The sequence below is a fragment of the Opisthocomus hoazin genome, chromosome 8, assembly GCF_030867145.1.
Source record: "Opisthocomus hoazin isolate bOpiHoa1 chromosome 8, bOpiHoa1.hap1, whole genome shotgun sequence".
In the NCBI taxonomy this organism is placed as follows: domain Eukaryota; kingdom Metazoa; phylum Chordata; class Aves; order Opisthocomiformes; family Opisthocomidae; genus Opisthocomus; species Opisthocomus hoazin.
Window position 1 is genome coordinate 19,231,149 of NC_134421.1, and position 24,281 is coordinate 19,255,429.

Here is a 24,281-nt window from a genome sequence, read left to right on the forward strand (position 1 = left end):
CTACACATGGGTAAAACTGTAAACTGCACAGGATCTGACTTCTTTGGCACACTTCAAGCTTCTAAATCTGCCCCATTAGTCCTCATTCTCTGTATTTCCATCCCCACATACCCCACCTTCAGTTCAGCATGTAAGCCACACTACAAAGCTGTGCTTACTGAGGTTGATCAGTCCACGTGATTTTTTTCAGAAATATTTTAAGCACATAAAGCTTTTATCTTGAGACTGAGGCCCAAGTCAGCATTTGCATGTGTGGATTTACCATTGGGAAGGAATCTCCTGTCAGTAGCATAGATCAGAATTAGTGTATGCAGTTTAACTAAAACTAGTCAACGCTGTCACCTAATGTTTAAATGTCTAAATGTTACAGTTGTCAGCTCACCAGTGTGTTGATCATATCTATCTATTTGATAGGTAAGACAAGTGAATTGGAGGTACTGTGATGATTAATTTATGGTACTAACGATGGGTATTTTGATAACTATCTTCATCTCTCCTCTTCCCCCACTTGTTAAGACAATCAGAGGTGTAAAGCCTCATTCTTATCTTTTTATTTAAAGGCTCCTCTCAGACAGAGATACAAGAAGTTGGGCTGCAGCCCAGGTTTCGACCGTTCCCAATCCCCTTCCTGCTGCTAAGTTCTGAAGCTACACAGGAACTGACAAATCAAGAAAAGACCTCTGTCATGGCCCAGCAGCCTGGGCTGACCTTTAAGGATGTGGTTTGCCATGCACAGAGAGTGGCTTCTTACAGATCAGAAGCTGATTGACACAGGGGCAAAACCTTCTAGGAATCATCTTGCTTTCCCTGTGCCGTGCCAGCTGCGGGCTAGTGCAAGTGCGTGTTGTCTGAGTCACTGCTGTGCTGCTCTGCAAACCAGCAGGAGCTGGATGCCATTTCCTCACGGAAAACAACATCACAGGATTAGTTTCCAACAGCAGATCACAGGAAGGGACACTGCACACGCACTTTCAAAGGAATGTTGCACTTGGCAGGCACTAACACCCAAGCACTCACATGGCCTTGCCACCACTCACACCTCCTCCTCACCAGGCCACATGTTTCAGAGTTCCTTTCAAAGCAATGCTGTTTCTGCTAGAAGTGCAAAAATACAGTTTCTGCGATGTTTCTCTCAAACAACAAAGTACGAGCTATCCAGACAGCTGTTCATAACCAGCCTAGCATGACTCTGGAGTAATGAGTGTGGTGTGCCTCATGCTACATTGGAAGGAGAAGGTTTGTATGGGCCTCTCTCCCACCACACAATGCAAAAGCTGCAATCTTGCAGGCCCACTGAGTAGCTCATACAGCCTGAATAGGTCTATGAAGAAAGGCTGAAGGAACTCCTATACCAGGTTTGGGGTGCTAGGAAGATAGTAATAAACCCATTTCCTCACGTGAAGCTGCTTTAGGACATCAGAGAGAAGGGACAGGGTCGATAACCTGTAACTGGGGGCAGGGACACCCTTTTGCCCATGTTGTTTTCCTCCTTGGGTTCTGCGCTTCTCTCAGGAAGACACCAAAGGACCTCTACAACACGTGCTTCAGGTGGTTTCCCAGAACCAGTGTGTCTCCTGGAGCTCTGAGTTCTGTAGCACACCATGCAAATCCACTCCTGCATTTGGGTAAGGGACAGCAAACAGCAAACCAGTTACTTGGCAAACCCAGCTGACATTTGACTGCTTCCCTTAAATCCTTACTCTGCTTTATAAACTGGCACTTGAAGTAGCACAGGTGTCCTGATACATTGACCTTTGATTAAAAGACATATCATGAAAATGTAAGTACAAGGTTTCTTGCACAGCTGAGACTGATCAGGTCCTCTCCTTGCCTGGGGTCCCACAGAGCTGTACTGGGCAGTAAGCTTTGCTGCTGAACTCTGCCAAGTCTTATAAAGTTAGAAGTGCTTAAGAGCAGCTGAAGTACTGCCTGGCCCAAACAGTCTCTCTGTGGCATAGTTTTCTAAGTAATGAATCTACTGTGGGCATCCCTGTAGGAATCTATTGAATATTGTCTTGGGCTGCGTGTTTCTGGGGGAAGCCAAGTCTGGGAAATGGTGACATGCACTGTGTCGGTGTCTCCAGACGCTACTGCTGTGCTTTGTCTTTGTTACAGTAACACTTGGGTGGAAAACCAAATGCTTTGGTTCGAAACGCCAGCTGCTTACAGGGTTTGGTTTATGCTTAGGCTCTGGACACAGCAGCAGGCTTGCCTTTATGGATCCAGCAGCTGAGAAAGCAGCCACAAGCCGCAGGTCCTGTCCAGGTCAAACCAGTCATTTCTCCGTCTATGACGATGCAAGTAGCTGTTCTGCTTCGTGTGTAGAATTTGCACTTCTCTGACAAATGGCACAGGATTTCTTTTAGCCCATATCTCAAGTTTATTAAAGTTCCTTTTAGCTGAATTTCTTACTTTTGACTCTATCTACCTTTCCTAACTTAGAATCATCCACACATGCTAAGTGTACATTCTCTTCTATCATCCAGGTCATTCCAGAAAATACCAAATAATATCAACTATTTAGCCCTGGGGCACTCTTTACTGGTTGTCCATAGACACTATGTTGCTACAGGGCTGTTAACCTTTCAACCCTGTTCTACAGACAATTTTCAAACATCTGACAGTTTGAAGATCCTGCCCATATTCCCTCGAATCCCAAATCAGAATGCTATAGGAGATGTTTCCAAAAATATTACTAAATGAAAAGCGTATTGTATCCAGCTCTCCTCCCTTGTCCACACAGATACTCTCTAAACTATAGTTCTGCGCTAATTACCAGTACCTGGACATCAGCAACATGTGTTGCCCTCCACCCATCATCAGGAGTCAACCGAACACATTTTATTTCTGATAGTTGCTGAGTCTCAGTGATTCTTGGAGATCCCACAACGTTCCCAAGTAACATTTTCTAGTGTGTCACTCTACTGCATATTAGAAATTACTTCCTTACTGCTAACATGCTGCAGTGAAGAACACTAGTTCTTGTATTTCCTGCAACATATACTGGGAAAAGACGACCTCCTTTCGCTTTTTGCTAGAAGTGTTTAAGAAGAAACTTCATTTTTTCAGCCTCCTCTGAGTCAGAGAACTCCAACTGTATGTGCCTTTCCATTATGGAATAGTTTCTAGACCTCTCCAATAATTACTGTTGCTCTCTTCTATGTATTCACTTATTGTCCAGTTTTCATAACCTGAAATTCAGCACTAAATACTAGACCTAAAACTCCAAGTGAGACCATACCATTCCTGATTACAGAGTAAGATCTTCTTCATCTGTCTTGTAGATGTTGTCATTGTGTTCCTTTCCTAATACCTAGTATTTTACTGTTATTTATTCATTGTCAACTTACAACTATAATCTGAAATGCTAGATCTACTCAGGTGCTAGTAGTCCAACACTGCTACTGTCCAATACTTGTAAAACTGATATATTTATTTACAGGTGAAGCATCTTACATATTTTTGATAACAGTGTTTCCAATTTATCAGGCCTTTTTCTACGCACAAACTGTCCACCATCATTCTAGCATTCCTTTGCTTATTGGTACCCATAGCACTTCGTACATAGCCTGTAGACTGGATTTCAGATCATAAATAAAATTATACCAGGCCTAGGACTGATCCTTCCAGAACTCTGACACAGTATTTTATTTAGTAGTGAACTCATAAACATTTAAATATAACTTTCTACCCTGTGTATGGGTGTGTACGGGGGTGCTAGACCAATTTTCCCAAATTATTAGTTTCACTTCCAGTAATTTTCTTAAAATTAAATAAAATCAAACAGAAGGAAAATTTGCAGTGTATCAGCCAATTCTAGGGAAACATTGCGTCCTCTACTGACACTCTTTCTAACATTAATTCTGGAGCAATCCAGTTAAATATGGTTTTAATTTCTTCTTTTATGTCTTACAAACCAATATCTGTCTTAAGTACTATAAATTCTTGGGTTTATTTGCACCTTCTTTGAAACTGAGCTGGTAATTAGTATATATAGATATCAATGAGGTATTCCTTCTCCAGGGTGTGCTGAGTCTGTAAATCATAGAATCATAGAATCATAGAATCATAGAAAGTTTTGGGTCGGAAGGGACCCCTAGAGGTCATCTAGTTCAACCCCCCCACAGCGAGCAGGGACACCACTAACTAGATCAGGTTGCTCAGAGCCCTGTCCAAATGGGTCTTGAATGTTTCCAGGGATGGGGCCTCCACTACCTCTCTGGGCAACCCGTTCCAGTGTTTCACAACCCTCATTGTAAAGAATTTCTTCCTTATATCTAGCCTAAACCTACCCTGTTTTAGTTTAAAACCATTACCCCTCATCCTGTCACTGCTGTCTCTACTAAAAAGATCGTCCCCATTTTTCCTATAGGCCCCCTTCAGGTACTGAAAGGTTGCAATCAGGTCTCCCCGCAGCCTTCTGTTCTCCAGGCTGAACAAGCCCAACTCTCTCAGCCTGTCCTCATAGGGGAGGTGCTCCAGCCCTCGGATCATTTTTGCAGCCCTCCTTTGGACCCGCTCCAACAGTTCCATGTCCTTCTTGTGCTGAGGGCTCCAGAGCTGAACGCAGTACTCCAGGTGAGGTCTCACCAGAGCAGAGTAGAGGGGCAGAATCACCTCTCTCGACCTGCTGGCCACGCTTCTCTTGATGCAGCCCAGGACAGGGTTGGCCCTCTGGGCTGCCAGTGCACATTGCCGGCTCATGGCCAGCCTTTCGTCTATCAGTACCCCCAAGTTCCTCTCAGCAGGGCTGCTCTCGATCCTTTCTTCTGAGCAATGCATACATCTGTAATCTAGAATACCTTACCATGTGGTCAGTTCTTGCCCATATTCTTTCTTAGTGGCTGCATAGGCTGGGTGCAGAGCTCTGTCTACTGAGTATTATCACTGGTAAACTTTCAGCATCCTATTTCCCCTTGCTCAGCATGAAGTGTTAGAACTACCTTTGAGAGCTTAGGAAATGGTATCTAATAACATCTACATCCTGAGTGCTACTGATGGGGTAGGATGTAGATTTTCTGTATTGATGGCCTAGTTTCTGTTTTGGTCTCTGACTGAATCAGTATTTGCTATCTGACTTGCAAAAAGAAAATTTTCGTTTGACTGTGTTGTGCACCTGGGAGAATAAATAGCAGGTGACATAGGTTCAGATACCACACTTTAATTTTTTTCCAGGCATTCGATGAGAGTAACAGATAGGGTTATATCTCCACACTTCTGCCTGTGGGTTCCTAGTATTTCTTCATCTTTCTGTATTCACCTGCTTCTTTTTTTTTCTTCAACTCAAAACCATACAAAATTTATAGCGTACATATCTCAGTAAAACAAAATCCTGCTCTTCACAGGGATTCCTATGTTTACTACTACTAGTACTACTAATGATAATTCTCAGTCTCTGAGATGAATGGAGAGAAGTAAAACTTGGTTACAAGAGGTTTTCTGATCCAAAGGCTTTCAGAAGCTGGAAGGAATATTTTGATACTTTAGGCAGTCATTTTCTGAACAGTAACAGAGATTTTGAGGTGAATCCATTAAAATGCACAGCCTTTCTGTTTTTCGCAGATTAGCAAATATTTAACAGTTGTGGCTGACAGGAGAGTCACCTCTCGCTGCCTTTTGATCACCTCAGAATGTAGGGATTCTTTTCAAAGTGGCAATTTAGCTGATACTCCAACTAGCCTTAACAAGTCATAGTCATTGACAAAATGATCCCTGAGCTAAATCAGGGTAGCTCACACTGGTCTTGACAAGCCTTGAAACAAAGGATTGTGTGGGAGATAACAATGTTTTTTGAAGCTACTTTTATTTAACTACCAAAATTTAAAAAGTGGCAGGAGTGTCATTCAAGCTTAATCTGTACTTAGTTTTCAAAAATTAACGTGGAAAAGTATTATTTGCAAAATAGGGCTAAGGGAAATGATTGTTTCCCTCAAATCAGCACTGGTGAGATCCCTCTGAAGTGCTGTGTCCAGTTCTGGGCTCCCCAGTGCAACAGAGATGGACATAACTGGAGTGAGACCAGTGGAGGGCCACAAAGATGATTAAAGGGCTGGAGCATCTCTCATAAGAGGAGAGGCTGAAAGAGCTGAGACTCTTCAGCCAGAAGACAGACTCATAGGAGTCTTACCCATGTGTTCAGATATCTGCCTGGGGGAATAAAGGAGAGAGAACCAGAGTCTTGTAAGTACTGTCCAGAACAGAAGACAATGGGCACAAACAGAATCACAGGAAATTCAGCTAAAACATAAGAAAGAGCTTTTTGGAACCGGATTCCCACAGGGGTTGTAATATCTCTCTGCTCTACCTGCCTCTTCTTTGATCAAGGGCTAGGATCTATTGCATTAGGTGTTAGATGACAAGGCAAGATACTTATTTTTAGGAGCTGTGGTTGCCCTAGCACTGATATATTTGTCAGTGTATTTTTGATAGCTTAGTTGAAGTATATATCTAAAAGGGTACAGGCTTCTTCACTACTGATAGCCCTTTTGACATCTTCACTCTTCCCTACTACATAAACTTTGCAATTGCTGAATCAGTAACATCAGGAAAGTTGCAGCATGCCAGAGACTTGACTAATGTCTTTCAATCTTGTTATGGTGTTTTTATTATTAATATTGAGAGTAATCACCTGAAAGTCTGCAAAATCATTCTTTGTCAAGATAGCATGCTTCAACGAAGAGTTCATAATTTCTCTGGGTCTTCACCATGTTAACGATAGTAATTTTAAATAAATGAGTGTAGGCTTTCAGCTAGATCTAGCTAATCTATTTATTCAGAATGTTCTCCTCCTGCACTCTGAATGTCTAATCAGCCTCTATTTGTCTAATGTCTAATCTGTTTCTCCTACATGTGAAGCTTCTGTCTTGGTAAGAAAAAAAATGAAGTGTTTTCTCTGCTATACAGTTTTAGGGATGACTTTTTATATGTGAACTACTTTTGTTTTGAAGATCCTTGCATTGGAAAATGCACAGGCATTTTGTGGGATCTTCTGTAATCTACACTAGCACCTCTACTGCTAGGCAAGGAAGGAAGCCAAGGCAAGTTGTGTGATGATGCATGGAGATTAGGTTCTGTTTTGGGGAAGTAAGACATTTTAAGGAGGCATGAGAAACTGATTTGGGGTCCTTAGTAGGAGATAAACAAAGCGTGCATTTGAACAGGGTTCTTGGAAAGGAAAATCAGGAAAACTTTCAGTCTTTGCTGTTTGATTCAAAATTGGTATAAAAGGAGACACATTTAAATATATGTCTCTTTACATGGTAAACACAAAGCAATTTTTATTACCAGCTCACTCTCAAAACTTTTTTTGAAGTAATATTGTTTGACAGTAAGAAAATTTCTCTATGGGGGTGAAAAACTGTTCCATGTTCTACCACTGATTTGCAAAGTTATGTGGTGGGATGATTGCTTTGCTTTGTCTTTTTCTCTGATCTGTAAAACACTCAGCAAAATACCAATGCTATTTGCAAGGTAGATAGTTTTTAGAGAGACCATTAGCTAAGAACTGTTATTTTGGTCCAGTGCTGTGTTTAATGGCTTTTTCCTGCAATGCAAACCCAAAAATTGTTCAGAGCTTCTGACAAATTCATGTTATCCAATTGACTAGAAAATGTCATGTCTGGGACCAGGGTGGGAAATAAGCCTATAAAAGCTCCCTTTTTCATACTACCTCAAGTCTCTAAAGCGCCTCTCTTTAAAAAAAAGATCAATTTTTCCAGAAATGGTTGTTAAGACCAGGAAAATTCTCACTTCTCAGAAATAGACCAGGAGCAATGCTTTGTGCAGAACAGGACTTGTTTGATGGTTGAAGAATAGATAAAATCAACGATGGTGACACACAAATGTGAGAGGCCAACTGCCAAGTCTTCCAGCATCTCAGACTACTAGGAATAAGCAACTTCAGAAGTGCAACTCAAAATAGTGAGCACCTGGAGCAGGGAACTGTTTCAAAGACAGGCAGATTTGCATGGACCCATACAGAACTATAAGTGGGAGAAGTCCTAAATTCTGCTCCTTGAAATCCTCAGATCAGTACCTTCTTCATCTGCTTTCCTTACAAAAAATGATCTGATCTTATCACTTTTAATCTAGCCACAGAGCAGGGACAGCTATCCCTCTGTGCTATGGATGGAGTTCAAGTGATTGCCACTACTTAGGGAGCAAGATCTGACAGCTCATCTCCCATTTCTTTCTACTTCCTGTCCTTACCTCTAACCTGCAGCCTGTTTGTGGGGGAAGGGAAGGAAATCTCCCCTCTCCTGGTGGACTGAGAACAGGTTTACGAAGAGGAAGGTTGAAAGGAAACTTGCCAAAATGTGTGGATGTGAGGGATGAAGCTGGTGAAGAGGACCCACCCCTGGGGCTACAGCTGGATTCATGCACTGGTGGTTACTGCCCACTCCCAGCTGCTCCCAGCTTCCTGACCAGTTTCAAGTGTAATAAATTAGATTTGTACACATCTAACACTAAATCACCAAAGCTACAGACATGAAGGCACGTTAAGATTCTTTCAATCCATATTCCCAGAAGAATGTGCACTGCATTAAATACACAGGAATAGAGAAGAATCCTCCCAGGCTCTGTCTTTTGTACCACTTACAGTTTAATTCTGCTTTCTGCCCCTCTCTGTCCACTTAACCTGGAAAAAAATTGTAATGCCCTCATCTTGCTACCAGGAACCGCCTTTTTACCTCTAAGAAAAATATTGTTACTGTTCATTTGAGTTACCAGCCTCAGATCTCAAACTCTATGGCTACTGTAGATTTAGTCTGGTTGCTTATGTGAGAGTGACATCACGTTCACAAGAGGCATGGCAGTTTTCACACCCCACTTCAGTATGCTTTCCAGTCTGGTTCTTACTGTGGGATAATGAAAAGCCTGATTTTTCCCTTTTGCTGCTTTTCCCTTCCTCTCCTTCTCTCCTTCAAAGCATTTATTACCTGGCCTGCATGCAGACACAACAAAATAAAAATAGAACTAAAAGAGAATATGACAAACTGTCACTCCATTTTTTTTCCACTTTTTAAATTCTAATGTATCTCATTTATCCTTACCATTTTAATCTATCTCATTTCAGCTATAACTGCTTACTGTTAAGTATAAGTTAATTGTCTTCTACATTCCATATATGAAAATAAATGCCAGGGCCTTTTTCAAAATATTATTTCTCTTCTAAAATCTTTAATTCACCCTTGCTAGAAGAGACATTCCTTTGCTGTAATAGCCCACTGACGTTTTGCATGACAAGTTTTTACAAAGTACAGTGGGGCAAAATGTTAAGTTTGGGTTTTATTTGTTCTTTTCAACTAAGGAAAAACTTCTGGCTGCTTTTTAATTAGAAGGCAATCGAAGTTTTTGTCTTACGATCTAATAAAAAATTACCCCAAACAATTTGTAACAGTCCTTAAAAACTTTAATTAATTTCTCTTGTCACTTTGTGAGACTCGGTAAATATGTGGGGTCATGATAATTAATACGGATTCTGATTTATGAGGATTGTCTGATAATTATTTCAATACTCTGAAGATTTGGGTGAAAACCTAAATTGGTGGGTGTTTTCCTTTAAAGAAGAGAATGGCAGGTTTTAAGAAACCTGTGAAAAAAAAAAAGGAAAAACACTCAACAATCTGTGTCCAAATATTTACAGGTAATGTTGAGGCTGAAGCATTCCGTTCACACAGGACAGATTTCCATATTAATCAATTTATTTGGGGAGAATGAAGGTTTCAGCTGTCTCTATTAACGTTTAAGTAGCCTACAACACATATTAGTGTACCTATACCTCTTTGACTTTTTTCCCCTACGACTCTGTTTCTGACTTCTGTAAGTCTTAAAGAATAATAGTATATGTTACAGTAACTGACAAAGCGTTAAACTAACAGTTTATCCGGAATTTATATACATTAACTAGGCTTTGGAAGCCTCACTTTATAAACAGAAACTATTGGTAAAAATATAAAAATTTTGCTACTCACTTACAGAATACCACAAAAAATGAAGAGTCCTGGCGAGTTGCAGACACTTTTCAACAGTATGTACATTCCTCTGAAGGTCTCTTATTTTCCGAAACCACGAAATTCTGTAGAAATACTGTGTCCTGAATAGTTAAAGATATGGTTAAGGGAGCTGAATCTTTATCCATATTCAAAGCTCAGCCATGAAATTGTGTTACTTCCTTCTCTTTGAAATCAATTTACAAAAAAAGTACTGAAGCTGTCCCCTCACTTTCTGTGCTGATCTGGAGAAAACCCCCTAAAGAATAAGCCTGCATTACAAGGGAGACTTTTTATCTACGGGTTTTATTTTAATTTAGAAGGAAAACGAAAAGTTTGCCGTTCCCGGGGTCTCTCTGGCTTCACAACGCGGGATTAAACACATCTTTTCTCTCTCATCCGGGGTCCCAACAGCAAGAAACTCCCCCGAATGAAAGTCCACCCTCTTGTCTTCACTCCCCGAAGAAACTGGGGTGATTTCGCGGCACGAATTTTGCAAAAAAGATGAATTTATAACTCCGAAGAAACACAGACTCGGAGGACGAAAAGCTCTTCCTGGCTAACAGTTAGGCGGGCTCTGCAAAGCACCAATCACAGATCACCGCTTCGCTATAAATTCAGGCATCGGGGTTACTGTAGCCCAATTACTTTCTTTTGATTAGGAAGAAGTCTCTGCAGCGATGTCGGAGACCGCTCCCGCCGCCGCTCCCGCTGTCGCGGCCCCCGCCGCCAAGGCCGCCGCCAAGAAGCCGAAGAAGGCGGCGGGCGGCTCCAAAGCCCGCAAGCCCGCGGGGCCCAGCGTCACCGAGCTGATCACCAAGGCCGTGTCCGCCTCCAAGGAGCGCAAGGGGCTCTCTCTCGCCGCGCTCAAGAAGGCGCTGGCCGCCGGCGGCTACGATGTGGAGAAGAACAACAGCCGCATCAAGCTGGGGCTCAAGAGCCTTGTCAGCAAGGGCACCCTGGTGCAGACCAAGGGCACCGGCGCCTCCGGCTCCTTCCGCCTCAGCAAGAAGCCGGGAGAAGTGAAGGAAAAAGCCCCGAAGAAGCGGGCGGCCGCGGCCAAGCCCAAGAAGCCGGCGGCCAAGAAGCCCGCCAGCGCCGCCAAGAAGCCCAAGAAGGCAGCGGCGGTGAAGAAGAGCCCCAAGAAAGCCAAGAAGCCGGCGGCTGCGGCGGCCAAGAAAGCAGCAAAGAGCCCCAAGAAGGCGACCAAGGCTGCCAAGCCCAAAAAGGCGGCGGCAGCCGCGAAGAGCCCGGCCAAGGCGAAGGCGGTGAAGCCCAAGGCAACCAAGCCCAAGGCGGCCAAGCCGAAAGCGGCCAAGGCGAAGAAGGCGGCGCCCAAGAAGTGAAGTGTTGAAGTGGAAATACTTAAACCCAACGGCTCTTTTAAGAGCCACCCACTATTGTCCGAAAAAGGGCTGATGCACTCAGTCACCGAGGTCCGTGGCTGCAGCAGAGCTAACCACACACCACGATCCGTGTGGGGATGTTCATCTGTGGAGTGGATGGGACGCTACACTTCCGGCCGTGGTGACGCTCAGACCTGGAAAAATAAAGTTTACACTCCCTGCGAAAACGCTTTCTGAAGGCTGACTTTTTTTGAGCACCGCAAGAGGGTCTATGTGTTAAAGGGACTGTTTAGGGCCGGTATCGCCCTGGGGCGCGGAGATTCTTTTCGGTGCTCTAACCAGCGCGGTTCCTAACAGGCTGCTAGGCGCGGTTGCCACAGCTCTTAGTGACCGCAGCCGGGAACTGTCAGCACGGCTCCTCCGCTTCCCCGGCAATGACCTTTCCGCTTGGCAGCGCTGCCCTGGGGCAGGGCTTCATCCCGACGCGACTTCACCGACCTGCTCTTTGAGGAGGAGTTTGCCGGGGGCGGCAGGCGGGCAGAGCTGCTGGCGGTCCTCTTCCGCACCCTGGCGGCGGTGCGGCGGGAGCTCTGCCGGGCAGCTCTGCCCGCGCCGCTGCGGGCTGGGCGCTCCGTGTCCGGGGTCCGGCCGAGCGTAGCGGAGCTCCCCGCGACACCGGCGGCTCCGCCTGCGGCCGGTTGTGATTGGCTGATGGGAGAAGCCTCTGTCGCTTATTGGTCAATTGGAGAGTTTCGAAAAGCCCGCGCTGGCCGGTGGTACCGGGTCGGCGCGTCCCCGGACAGCTCGTCCTGCCGGAGTGTCTGCCCGGCCTTAGAGGTGCCTTCGCTTCTCCTGGTCTTCTTGTCCTTGTCTTCCGCTCTAAAAGGCTGCTCCCCGTCTGCTCGTACAGAAGGGAAATTTTTTAAGCTCAGACTATCTCGGGAGAGCCATGCGAAAAAAGTGATGGAGTTCTTTTGTTTTCTCCTCAGACTCATTTTTCCGAGCGGGTGTGTTTATGTGTCTACTGGAAGCTACGTAAATTTCTTAATTATAATAAAACGTGTAGTATGATGCATCACACCTCACTCTTCTCCTGGAAAGAAAAAAAAGAGTACTGCTTAGACTTATTGGAAAAGTAAATCATTGAACGTGAATTAATTAACACATTTAAACTTGCTTGAAGCTGTAAAGTACTCATCAAGGATTTCAGAAACAAATTTTAAACATTATAAGCTCCGATAACTGTGATTAAAGATATTTGTTTCAAGTTCCATTTGCCGTTTAAGCACATTCACACCTAAAACGGCCGAGACATTACTGTGTTAAAGCTCTTTCAGGGAGCAAGTGGGGTGGCTCTTAAAAGAGCCTTTGGGTTATAGTTAAAAACCGCTTTACTTGGAGCTGGTGTACTTGGTGACGGCCTTGGTGCCCTCGGAGACGGCGTGCTTGGCCAGCTCGCCGGGCAGCAGCAGCCGCACGGCCGTCTGGATCTCCCGCGAGGTGATGGTCGAGCGCTTGTTGTAGTGCGCCAGGCGCGAGGCCTCGCCGGCGATGCGCTCAAAGATGTCGTTGACGAACGAGTTCATGATGCCCATGGCCTTAGACGAGATGCCCGTGTCCGGGTGCACCTGCTTCAGCACCTTGTACACGTAGATCGAGTAGCTCTCCTTCCTTGCTCTTTTGCGCTTCTTGTCGCCCTTCTTCTGCGTCTTAGTCACCGCCTTCTTGGAGCCCTTCTTGGGCGCAGGAGCGGACTTCGCCGGCTCAGGCATCTCGACCGCACTATCCCTGCTCTTCAGAACAAAATCAGCACCTAAAATGGCCGCAGCGCCCTCTATTTATAGGACTGTTATGCAAATACAAGCCCTCTGACGCACACAATTCCATTGGATTTACCGGCAAAGGGGTGTGTTTTTGCATCTGATTGGTCACAGTACGATCCGTCGTTTCATTGGTTGCGTACGCGACAGCTGCTTCCAAGCCAATCACCAAGCCCTAATTCCGCCCAGGGAAGGGATATAACGGGCAGAGGCGTCGCATCAAAGCGATTACATCGGTTCGGGTCTGCGGAGGGCAGTTGTAATATCTCAAGCACCTGAAGTATGTCTGGCCGCGGGAAGCAGGGAGGCAAAGTCCGAGCCAAGGCCAAGTCGCGCTCGTCGCGGGCCGGGCTGCAGTTCCCCGTGGGCCGTGTGCACCGGCTCCTCCGGAAAGGTAACTACGCGGAGCGGGTGGGGGCTGGAGCGCCCGTCTATATGGCGGCCGTGCTGGAGTACCTGACGGCCGAGATCCTGGAGCTGGCGGGCAACGCGGCCCGCGACAACAAGAAGACGCGCATCATCCCGCGCCACCTGCAGCTGGCCATCCGCAACGACGAGGAGCTCAACAAGCTGCTGGGCAAGGTGACCATCGCGCAGGGCGGGGTGCTGCCCAACATCCAGGCCGTGCTGCTCCCCAAGAAGACCGACAGCCACAAGGCTAAAAGCAAATAAGTTCTCTAAGCAAATCTGCTCACATAGTTAATAACATAACATTGTAACCCAAAGGCTCTTTTCAGAGCCACCCACACAGTCAGAAAAGAGTTGCTTTGCTTGCTTTACAAAAGTGTTTTGGTGCTAAGTTTTTCTTACGTTGCCTTTGTTAGGGAGCTATAACAATATTCTGTGGTTATGTTTTAAAACTTTTGATTCCTACCTGAATGTATTTCCTTTCCATCTCCTTATTCTTTTTAATGAGCAAATGCTAAATATGTTTGTATTGATTTATTGGTTCTTGCATGTTTGTCTTGCAACAGTATCAGAAAACCACTTTTTCTCAGTGTTGAAACTGCTTATTTCCATGACTTTACAGTCAGCTTACTGTGTGAACCGTAAGGGGAGAGGCAGCTGAAAGAATGGGGAGGAGTGGGAGAAGCTATGGAGCATGAAAATAAACAGCAAATCACCACATAGCTATAGCTAAGAACAAAGAATGGCTTCCTTTGTAGGCCTTTGGTCTTTAAAATATGTAAAGTTTCCCTGTGACTTAGCTTTATTTAGAAATAAAATTAGAAATGCTTTAGGGGAAATAAGGATCTACATCAAAAGCAGCTAACTAGTCAGACCTGCAAGAAAGTAGCATCTTTCTATCTGGAAGAAACTCCTTGCAGTGCTGGTATGTTCCTGTTTTAAGTGGGATTTTCAATCTTGCCACTCTTAAATTCCCCTCACTGTGCACAGCTTTTTCTCTTGTTACATTAGTTAACAGCAGGCAATGTTGATGGAATTAATCTACATTGCTGGCACAAGTATCGCCCGAGAGCACAATGTGAAAGCTCTTTAGAGTCACTGTTATAAATTGAGAAACACTGTGTAGCTGATATCTCTTGCTAGGATGTTCCTAGAAGCTGTACCTGCCGGTCTGCAGCACCCTGCATTGAGGCTGTAGATCCCACCATTGCAGCACCTCTGCCCTTCCTGTCCCCTGAGGAGAAGGCAGAATGCTTGGGGCCTGGAAGGGAGATGCCACCTGTAACAAGATACTACCGCTGACATCTTGCCACCCTACCCCCAAGCTGCAGCGGAGAGGCTTTTTAGATAGGACTGTATGTTGGCCAAGGGGCACATCAGGGATTGTTTGTGGAGAGAAACTAAAGTTTGGTGCTAAAGCACCAGACACTTCTGATATGGTGACAGTATCTGTGCCTAAGGGTTTTGTTTGCAAATGGATACATTTAGAGCTGTAAAGTTTTCATTATGCTATTTTATTGATTCTCATTAGCTGCAGATACATATCTTCTAGCACTTATACTTCTCTTCTTGAATAACTGTGACAATATAAAAACTGTGTTTTAACGTACACAAGTCTCCTGTATTTAGTTTCCAGAACAGATCCCTGCACATATGTGTGTCAGAAGATGGCAATCATAGAATGGTTTGGGTTGGAAGGGATCATCAAATATCATCTAGTCCAACCCCCTTGCTGTGGATAGAGACATCTTCCACTAGATCAAATTGCTCAAAGTTCCATCCAACCTGAGTTTGAACACTTCCAGGGATGGGGCATCCACAACTTCTCTGGGTAACATGGCCCTGTGTCTCACCACCCTTCTTGCAAAAAATTTCCTCCTGCTATCTGATTTAAATCTACCCTCTTTTAGTTTAAAACTGTTTCCCCCTGTCCTGTCATCTTTTTACCTACCTTGGTAAAAAGCCTCTCTCCATCTTCCTACATTGAAAGTCTGCAATAAGGTCTCCCCACAGCCTTCTCATGTCTAGGCTGAACAACCCCAACTCTTTCAGCCTTTCCACATGGGAGAGGTGCTCCAGCCCTCTGATCACTTCTGTGGTCTTTCTCTGGACCCAATCCAATAGGTCCATGTCCTTTGTGTGCTGAGAGCTCCAGAGCTGGACATGGTACTCCAGGTGGGGTTTCACCAGGGAGGAGCAGAAGGGGAGAATCATCTCCCTCAACATTCTAGCCATGCTGCTTTTTATGCAACCCAGGATATGATGGGCTTTCTGGTCTGCAAGCGTGCATCTGTAGATCAAAGCACTGGAATTCCAGAGAAAACTCATGGGGGTGGAGGTATCTGTATCCAGGAGTGGGATTTCTCCATGAACAAAGTCCTATATGTGGAAATTGGAGTTGGTACTACAGAAAAGGGCCCTGTCCTTCGCTGAGCATGGAGGTAAGTCCAGCACATCTCCACAAATTCTTCTTGTCATCTGACCAGAAATTCATTATTTTCTTCAGGATTTAATTCTAAGCACCTCTTATTTCACTCACTGTTCTGATCACCTCTGTACTGTAACTGGAGTTTCAGGCTCTGTGATACTGAGGACTATTTCTCAGCATTCACATTTTTTGTTGTTCTTAGCCACTAGTAGTTGTACCAGTTGTGAACCCTGTGCTGCCATCATACTGAGGAGGCCTCAAATGTAAATGTCCTGTAAGTCAGATGGTTTATGATAAGCATGCTGGCAAACCTGCTGGTATTAAAGGCTCCTGGCTTTCAAGCAAATTCTACTTGATTGCAGCGATGTAGCAAAGCAAGTTTAAATAAATGACCTTTCATTTGCATATACAACAAAGAGTAGTAAAGAGGAAATCCGTACCATACAGCGCCTCAGCTGTATCTCTGGGTTCCAATGCACCTTCCCATTCTAAATAACCTGTGATGCAAAAAACCCCCCAACAAAGCTCCTGCAAGTGTTATACAACAGAGTTCTGTTTAGGGATAACTGAATAATTTCAGTCTATATATCAAGAGTCTTGGAATTGCATAGTTTATGAGTATGATGAAAGGATTTGCTGTCCCTTTTCTCCTTCAGTTCATTCATGGTGTTAGGAATAATGTATCTGCTAAAAAAATCTTACATTAGTTTGCATATCACTAATATCATGACGCTTTCAGCAGATACAGATATGGATTTAAATTGCCTTATAACCTCTCAAGAACATTCAGAGCAACTTTGTAGTTGGATATACTACACTGATGTAATGATTTTTTTACTAATTTTGTACTTTCTTGTGCAGTCATGGTGAGATGTTGCCTTGTTGCAACAAAAAAATGCAGTTTGCTCTTTATGGTTTAATGAGGAAACAGGGCAACTGTTCTAACTAAAACCCACTTCAAAAGCTACAGACTTTTTTTAAGTCAAGCAGAGTTTTGCAAAGATTTCCATTCTCTTTTGACTGCTAGTACTGTGTGTCCAAACTCATGAGCAAAATGTATTTCCTATAATGTAGGGATTGGATCCTAAACTTTGATTCAAGTACTGATAATGGTTTCCATCCACAGTAAAACAACTTCATTAGGAACTATACTCAGCAGTAAAATTGTCTGTCCACTTGAATGCTTTTTGTCTAAGAAAACCCTCTGGTCCGTGAGAGAACTGACTGTGTCACCTACAGAAACGCTTGGCAAACGTATCTGTGGCCACTTGCAGCAACCTGCAGGCAAGGCATTTTTCTAGAAAGCATGATATTAAATTATATCAAATGTGCTCCACACTTTGGGGAAAGAGGTTTGCATTTCATTAATCTCTAAGCTACTGTTCTTAGCCTCTGCATCACCCATTTCTGCCAGGACACCGTGGAAGATGATTTTCTCAGTCTTGCGGTGGTTATACTGCTAGAGGGAAAAGTTCTGCTAGGATACTTACCCCGCACTTAGGAAGAGTCATGAAGAAATTATGATTTTTGACACACTAAAAGATTTCTTGTAATTTCTTTAGGCTTCCTTTAGTATTCAGAAGGTTGTTTCTAACTCCCTCAGGAATCAGAACTAGAAACAGACCTTCAGGTATAAAGAGCAAAGCGGACTTTGTGGGGCCAGATGTACCTGTTAGGCATCAGCGTGGCAGGTCCACTAGTGCCAAACCTTCCAGTTAGTCTGTAAACAGTTTTAGTTCATTCTGTTCGGTCAAAAATCGCATGTAATATAAATTAAAGCTACTTCTGCTTGCTTATTTTCTATATATTTAAGAGTAATTTCTTTCATTTTGATATGTTTAAAATAACAGTTTGAATGAAAATTTAATTCACAGTGATAAATATAATAATAGAAGAGACTTGTACTTTTTTGACACCTGTACCTTTATACTGAATATCTCAATCACATTTTCTCCTGAATCTAGGGAATACATTCTGCCAAGAAATATTCTGGAGATGTTGCCTAAGTTCTGTAACCTGTGTTAAGGAGTGAAGTTACATTGAAAACTGTACAAATTTTATCAGATATCAATCATTTATAAATGGTAGAAAACTTTAAAGCGCACAAAGTACTAATACTATAAAAAATGGCAAGTACCATGACCATATCACTTCTATTCTCCCAAAGTTATATCTAAAATCATAAAACATTTAATTTTAAAGTACAGTCTCGTAACTCTTTCAGTATCTATTCATGCACTTTGCAGACACCGTCCAACACATTGTATCAGCACGTACTTCAGGTTTGTTACCAAAAGTGCGAAATTCCCAGCTAAGTTTCCGGATTGCTCCTTCGACGAAAAAATAATCGGTTATTGCTCATTTTTCAGACGTCATACAGACGTCTGGGTAGTAATGTCCTTAATGTTGCTTCTCCCCTCGGATCCAGCTGTACGCTGCCGAGCCCTGCCTGTTTCGGACTCTGGCAGCTGCCCGGAGCGGGCCCGGCGCCCGCGGACAGCGCTGCCCCGGGGACCGCACTGCGGGGCCGGGGGGTGGGAGAGGCGGAGGGAGCCTCCCGAGCTCCCAAGCGGCCGCTGCGAGCTGCCCTCACAGGAGCCCCAGGGCTCAGCGCTTCCCACCGTCGCCCCTCGCCGATCGCTTCCCCGCCCCTGGGGACCTCGCTCCCCGCTCCCTCTCGCCCCGACCCGCAGGGCACGGAAGCGCTGAGCGCTCGGGGACCGGGCCCGGCGCTGCACAGAGGAGGGGGCGGGGTGGCAGAACGCGGATTCCGGGTACCAGAAACACGCGCGGAGCGCCCGCGACCGAAGCGAAAGGAGGGAGTGCTGCCGCGAGCCCTCGCTCAAGCTGCCCGCGAGCGGAACCGAGGCTCAGCGGCGCGGCGGGGGCGGGGCGGTAGCGCCGAGCGCGGGCCCGGATTGGTCGCGTTTTGCCGCAGACCCGCGGGCAGCGACGGGCCCGGGCCGGGGAAGCCGCAGCCCGAAACGCGGGCCCGGGGCCGCCGTCCCCGCGCCTGACGCCGGCGCAGGCCTCGAGCTGCCTCGGAACAGCCGCCCGCGCCGAGCGGGAGGGGGCGGGGCGGGAAGGAAGCGAAAACACGCGCGGACGGACAGCGGGCAGGGGCAGCGCGCGGGTCGGCCCGACTGCGGGAAGCGCGAGCAGGGAGCCCAGCCCCGCGCCGAGCCGCGCCGGGGCGGTGCTGGGTTGGCGGGCGGGGGAGAGGGCGGAGACTGCGGCCGAGGCCCCGCCTGCCCGCCGCAGTCCTCAACCAGGTCGGCTCCCGGGCAATATACCGCGGCTCCGCGGCGCTGGCGGCGTGCAGAGCGGGGCTGCGAGGAGTGTGACCATGTCTGGGCGCGGCAAGGGCGGGAAGGGGCTCGGCAAGGGGGGCGCCAAGCGGCACCGCAAGGTGCTGCGCGACAACATCCAGGGCATCACCAAGCCGGCCATCCGCCGCCTGGCTCGGCGCGGCGGCGTGAAGCGCATCTCGGGGCTCATCTACGAGGAGACGCGCGGCGTGCTGAAGGTCTTCCTGGAGAACGTGATCCGCGACGCCGTCACGTACACCGAGCACGCCAAGAGGAAGACGGTCACGGCCATGGACGTGGTCTACGCCCTCAAGCGCCAGGGACGCACCCTCTACGGCTTCGGCGGTTAAACCCGAATCGCAAAACCTTACACCGTCAAAAACACAAAGGCTCTTTTCAGAGCCACCCACAAATTTCACAACGAGAGCTGCTTGTTACTACAGAGACATACTAAACAGTTAATGCAATGTTTCATGCTTTAGGCAATTTAGTTTTTGTTATGCAAAAACATAATAGGTATATCTGGGAAAAAACAAGAATTGTTTAACCTGTAATTACAGCTCTTTTTAGGAAAGCGTGGGGGCTCTTAAAAGAGCCGTTTGGATTATAGTTAAAAACCGCTTTACTTGGAGCTGGTGTACTTGGTGACGGCCTTGGTGCCCTCGGAGACGGCGTGCTTGGCCAGCTCGCCGGGCAGCAGCAGCCGCACGGCCGTCTGGATCTCCCGCGAGGTGATGGTCGAGCGCTTGTTGTAGTGCGCCAGGCGCGAGGCCTCGCCGGCGATGCGCTCAAAGATGTCGTTGACGAACGAGTTCATGATGCTCATTGCCTTGGACGAGATGCCCGTGTCCGGGTGCACCTGCTTCAGCACCTTGTACACGTAGATCGAGTAGCTCTCCTTCCTTGCTCTTTTGCGCTTCTTGTCGCCCTTCTTCTGCGTCTTAGTCACCGCCTTCTTGGAGCCCTTCTTAGGTGCTGGAGCAGATTTTGCCGGCTCAGGCATCTTCGAAAGTTTCTTTGCCAGATCTCCACTGTAGCTCGACAACATCGAAAATGGCGCCTGCCCCCGTATTTATAAAGGCCTTATGCAAATTAGAGGATTGTAATCTTTCCATTCCTATTGGACTGAAAAACAGCAACGTAACTACAGGCACTGCTGCCCTGTAACTGCCGGTTTTGGCGCTGCAACCACACAATGTTTGTCCTTTGCAGTTAGGGGGAAATCAGTAAAGCCCTCACTAGCGACAAAATTGATCCAAATACATACTTAAAGTTGCACTGAGCTTACACTCATTCTGGAAATTATTTAAAACTTCTGATCTTAACACACTGGGTATTTTCCAGTAGTTATGATTGTAGAGAGTATTATGGAGAGGGTTTATACTTTATGGGCAGCTTTCAAATTCTAAAACTTAAATAATAGAGTGTTTTAGTATTACAGGTGCATTAAAAATCTTTAAATCTCAAAGCAGTAACAAGCAGCTCTCGTTGTGAAATTTGTGGGTGGCTCTGAAAAGAGCCTTTGTGTTTTTGACGGTGTAAGGTTTTGCGATTCGGGTTTAACCGCCGAAGCCGTAGAGGGTGCGTCCCTGGCGCTTGAGGGCGTAGACCACGTCCATGGCCGTGACCGTCTTCCTCTTGGCGTGCTCGGTGTACGTGACGGCGTCGCGGATCACGTTCTCCAGGAAGACCTTCAGCACGCCGCGCGTCTCCTCGTAGATGAGCCCCGAGATGCGCTTCACGCCGCCGCGCCGAGCCAGGCGGCGGATGGCCGGCTTGGTGATGCCCTGGATGTTGTCGCGCAGCACCTTGCGGTGCCGCTTGGCGCCCCCCTTGCCGAGCCCCTTCCCGCCCTTGCCGCGCCCAGACATGGTCACACTCCTCGCAGCCCCGCTCTGCACGCCGCCAGCGCCGCGGAGCCGCGGTATATTGCCCGGGAGCCGACCTGGTTGAGGACTGCGGCGGGCAGGCGGGGCCTCGGCCGCAGTCTCCGCCCTCTCCCCCGCCCGCCAACCCAGCACCGCCCCGGCGCGGCTCGGCGCGGGGCTGGGCTCCCTGCTCGCGCTTCCCGCAGTCGGGCCGACCCGCGCGCTGCCCCTGCCCGCTGTCCGTCCGCGCGTGTTTTCGCTTCCTTCCCGCCCCGCCCCCTCCCGCTCGGCGCGGGCGGCTGTTCCGAGGCAGCTCGAGGCCTGCGCCGGCGTCAGGCGCGGGGACGGCGGCCCCGGGCCCGCGTTTCGGGCTGCGGCTTCCCCGGCCCGGCCCGGGCCCGTCGCTGCCCGCGGGTCTGCGGCAAAACGCGACCAATCCGGGCCCGCGCTCGGCGCTACCGCCCCGCCCCCGCCGCGCCGCTGAGCCTCGGTTCCGGCCTTCGCCGCTTCACGTGGTTCTTCCGTGTCCTCAGGTACCGGCGATCGCCCGCGCCGGGGCCGTCCCCGTCGCTACCGACAGCAGCTCCGCCAGCCCGGTCCGCTTCGGCCGGCGGCTGCGTTCTGCCACCCCGCCCGCCCGTGCACTGCTGGCGGGAGGAGGGGAGGGGGATGCTCAAGCGGGACGCTCAAGCCTAGTGACACAAAGTGGGGCTTTTTCCTTTTAAAAATATAAACAGTAGATATATACTGTTTATATATGTCTTAAAAAAATCAGTATTTCTTCCGTGTGGATTAAAAAGTGATCAGTTTTGTTGCTAGTGATTATCTTATTCTGCCGCACGTACACACACATGAACACAGAGATGGATGTCACGCCTCTACCTATGGAGAATGTTTTAAACCATTGCAAGGAAAGCTGAGAGCCAAAAGAACTGTTCTAGGAGAAAAGACCACAAAGAAGCAGCACAGGTGGCAATGCTGTGTTCTGGGAATCCTTCCTCCTTGGGGAAGCGAGAGACCCGTTCTTGCTCAGCACCTTAAGGGAAACACAAGACTATTCCAGTAGTTTCACACTAATGCTCAGCTCTTGTCCTTGCTAAATACATGTCTACTAGAATAGAAATGCTACGTGTATTTGTACTGGTTCACAACAAAATACAGAACAACATTCTTTTGTTAGTATTAGATTTCCTGGCTTAAGGTAGACTTGCTCATATTAATAATCTTCACCCCCTGAAACAGAAATTAATAAAATAACAAATACAGACATTAAACATTATTTAATGAGAAAAAAATTGGTTTGGGGTACTTGATATTTTGGTTTGGTTACTTTTTTTAGCAGCAGATTTTTTTCACGAATTTCTAGTGATTTTGGCAATAGTATCTTTTTGTTTCCATAGAGAAATATTGAAATAAACAGAAAGAAGTCTTCAAGAAGTTTTAAAGTTAGCATTTACCAGGTAACTTCTCAGGGTTTTTTTTTTGGTGTGGTTTCTATTTAATTTGCATTTACTCTTTGCATTCTGAGAGCTCATATTATTATAAGTATCTTCACTGTCATAATTTTTTGAAACTTCTTTAGAAAACAGAAAAAATAAACCTGTATTTCAGTAGCAAACACCCCCCCCCCCCCCTTCTTATTTATTAATCATAATGGCTTACACAATTTCAGGGTAAGAAATACACCTAGCTCTTTCCCTTTGCACCTCTCCCTTATCCCCTTATAGAGTGTACTAGATACATGTGCAAAAGGGAAGTTATCCCTTTAGAAGTTCTATATATACATATTACATTTTCCAAACGTAGACATGTAAGGCAGCAGGATGGTTTTTTTTTTTTAAATCTCTGCTGTTATCTTTTAGTTCTTTTTCCATTTCCCTCTTCACTATTCATAAAATTGACCAAAACTCATCAGCCTTCCTTATGGAATTGTGTACATCTATCAATAGAATCCATTTTATCATTCAGGCAACTACCTGTTCTAGCATTGTGACTACAGCATTTAGGGAAGTGTCGTAGCCTAAATGATTATTTTTCTACTTGTCTATGAGGCCCTCTTGGCTTTTCTGGTTACTCACCTTCTTATAAATAGCACCAGTCGTCTTTCTGTTTGATTCCTACATTTAAACTGGGGAGTCTTCTACAATTAATCAATAGATGCCTTAGCACATGCATGTCCCCCTCCAGTCAGATATGAAGCAAAAGCAATTAGCAAATCCAAAACTCAAATTAGAATGTTAAGACATCCATAGGATTGAAGGATGAATGAAACAGTTATGGAAAGGTATCTCCAGGAGTAGAAAGCGTGCAATATCATCTCTTCTGCAACAGCAAACACCTGGAGGAGCCTCATGGAGCATCCAGGGAAGCTCTGGGAGCTCTGCTTTACTTAGGCCAGGGTGGCTGTGCTATGTAGTATCGTAGTGGAGTTCTGAATCTATACTGGGACAGTGTGGTGAATTAGTGGGAACTTAAAACTGCACTTTTTAGATAAATAACTGTTAAATAGTTACTCTTAAATGTTATTTCTAAGGTGTTTAAAAAAACGCAACATAACCCAAACTGAACCCCCAGAACTCTTGAGAATACAAAGTATCAATATTTGGAAGTGTTTTTGAAATACAATGTATAGAAGCTTTCATGGAATATAATGTATTTTGAAATACCTGTAAAGTTGTTTTAGGGCTATTTATTCCAGGGCCAGGCACCCAGATACATTTTATAGGGGTGAGTTAAAGACTGTGTGGGACAAGTCCAAAGACCCCAGAAGTTATAGATATCCAAAAATGTGTAAGAACTGTGTATAAACATGCACACACACATATAACTATGGCTATTCAGTCCTCATAGCACATAATGAGCTTTGACTATTTCACATTAAACTGGCTGTTTATTGTATTTCTGTGTCGACTGCCCTTGTGCTGCTGCAAGGTGAACTCAAACTCTGCACACACCTGTCTAAACAATCAGGGAAAAAGCAAGAACTGCCATGACAACGCTGGGGACTATTACAGTTTTGAGGCCCTGGATGTAAAGGTGGGATGACATTTTTGGTCTGGTGAAGCTTCTGTGTTACATTGGCCCAGACAGAGATTAACAAAGCAGCCTGAG

At 46.1% G+C, this 24,281-nt stretch overlaps 6 protein-coding genes across 6 annotated transcripts; 3 read left to right on the forward strand and 3 right to left on the reverse strand.

Moving 5' to 3' along the window:
* The first annotated feature begins 10,656 nt into the window (after nt 1–10,656).
* Nucleotides 10,657–11,565, forward strand: LOC142362256 (histone H1.01-like). Its single transcript, XM_075428991.1, has one exon. The coding sequence runs from the start codon at nt 10,673–10,675 to the stop codon at nt 11,336–11,338; it is 666 nt and encodes a 221-aa protein (XP_075285106.1). The 5' UTR covers nt 10,657–10,672; the 3' UTR covers nt 11,339–11,565.
* A 795-nt stretch (nt 11,566–12,360) lies between these two features.
* LOC104326358 (histone H2B 7) lies at nt 12,361–13,130 on the reverse strand. Its single transcript, XM_009931138.2, has 2 exons — nt 12,734–13,130; nt 12,361–12,431 (listed from the first exon to the last, which is right to left on the reverse strand). The coding sequence occupies exons 1-2, from the start codon at nt 13,108–13,110 to the stop codon at nt 12,383–12,385; spliced, it is 426 nt and encodes a 141-aa protein (XP_009929440.2). The 5' UTR covers nt 13,111–13,130; the 3' UTR covers nt 12,361–12,382.
* Nucleotides 13,131–13,405: 275 nt separating this feature from the next.
* Nucleotides 13,406–15,145, forward strand: LOC104326359 (histone H2A.J). Its single transcript, XM_075428203.1, has one exon. The coding sequence runs from the start codon at nt 13,441–13,443 to the stop codon at nt 13,828–13,830; it is 390 nt and encodes a 129-aa protein (XP_075284318.1). The 5' UTR covers nt 13,406–13,440; the 3' UTR covers nt 13,831–15,145.
* Nucleotides 15,146–19,325: 4,180 nt separating this feature from the next.
* On the forward strand, nt 19,326–19,836 carry LOC104326365 (histone H4). Its single transcript, XM_009931142.2, has one exon. It carries the CDS (start codon nt 19,341–19,343, stop codon nt 19,650–19,652), a length of 312 nt encoding a protein of 103 aa, XP_009929444.2. The 5' UTR covers nt 19,326–19,340; the 3' UTR covers nt 19,653–19,836.
* On the reverse strand, nt 19,729–20,334 carry LOC104326360 (histone H2B 7). Its single transcript, XM_009931140.2, has one exon. The coding sequence runs from the start codon at nt 20,303–20,305 to the stop codon at nt 19,925–19,927; it is 381 nt and encodes a 126-aa protein (XP_009929442.1). The 5' UTR covers nt 20,306–20,334; the 3' UTR covers nt 19,729–19,924.
* Nucleotides 20,335–20,684: 350 nt separating this feature from the next.
* LOC104326363 (histone H4) lies at nt 20,685–21,188 on the reverse strand. Its single transcript, XM_009931141.2, has one exon. The coding sequence runs from the start codon at nt 21,171–21,173 to the stop codon at nt 20,862–20,864; it is 312 nt and encodes a 103-aa protein (XP_009929443.2). The 5' UTR covers nt 21,174–21,188; the 3' UTR covers nt 20,685–20,861.
* Nucleotides 21,189–24,281: the final 3,093 nt, after the last annotated feature.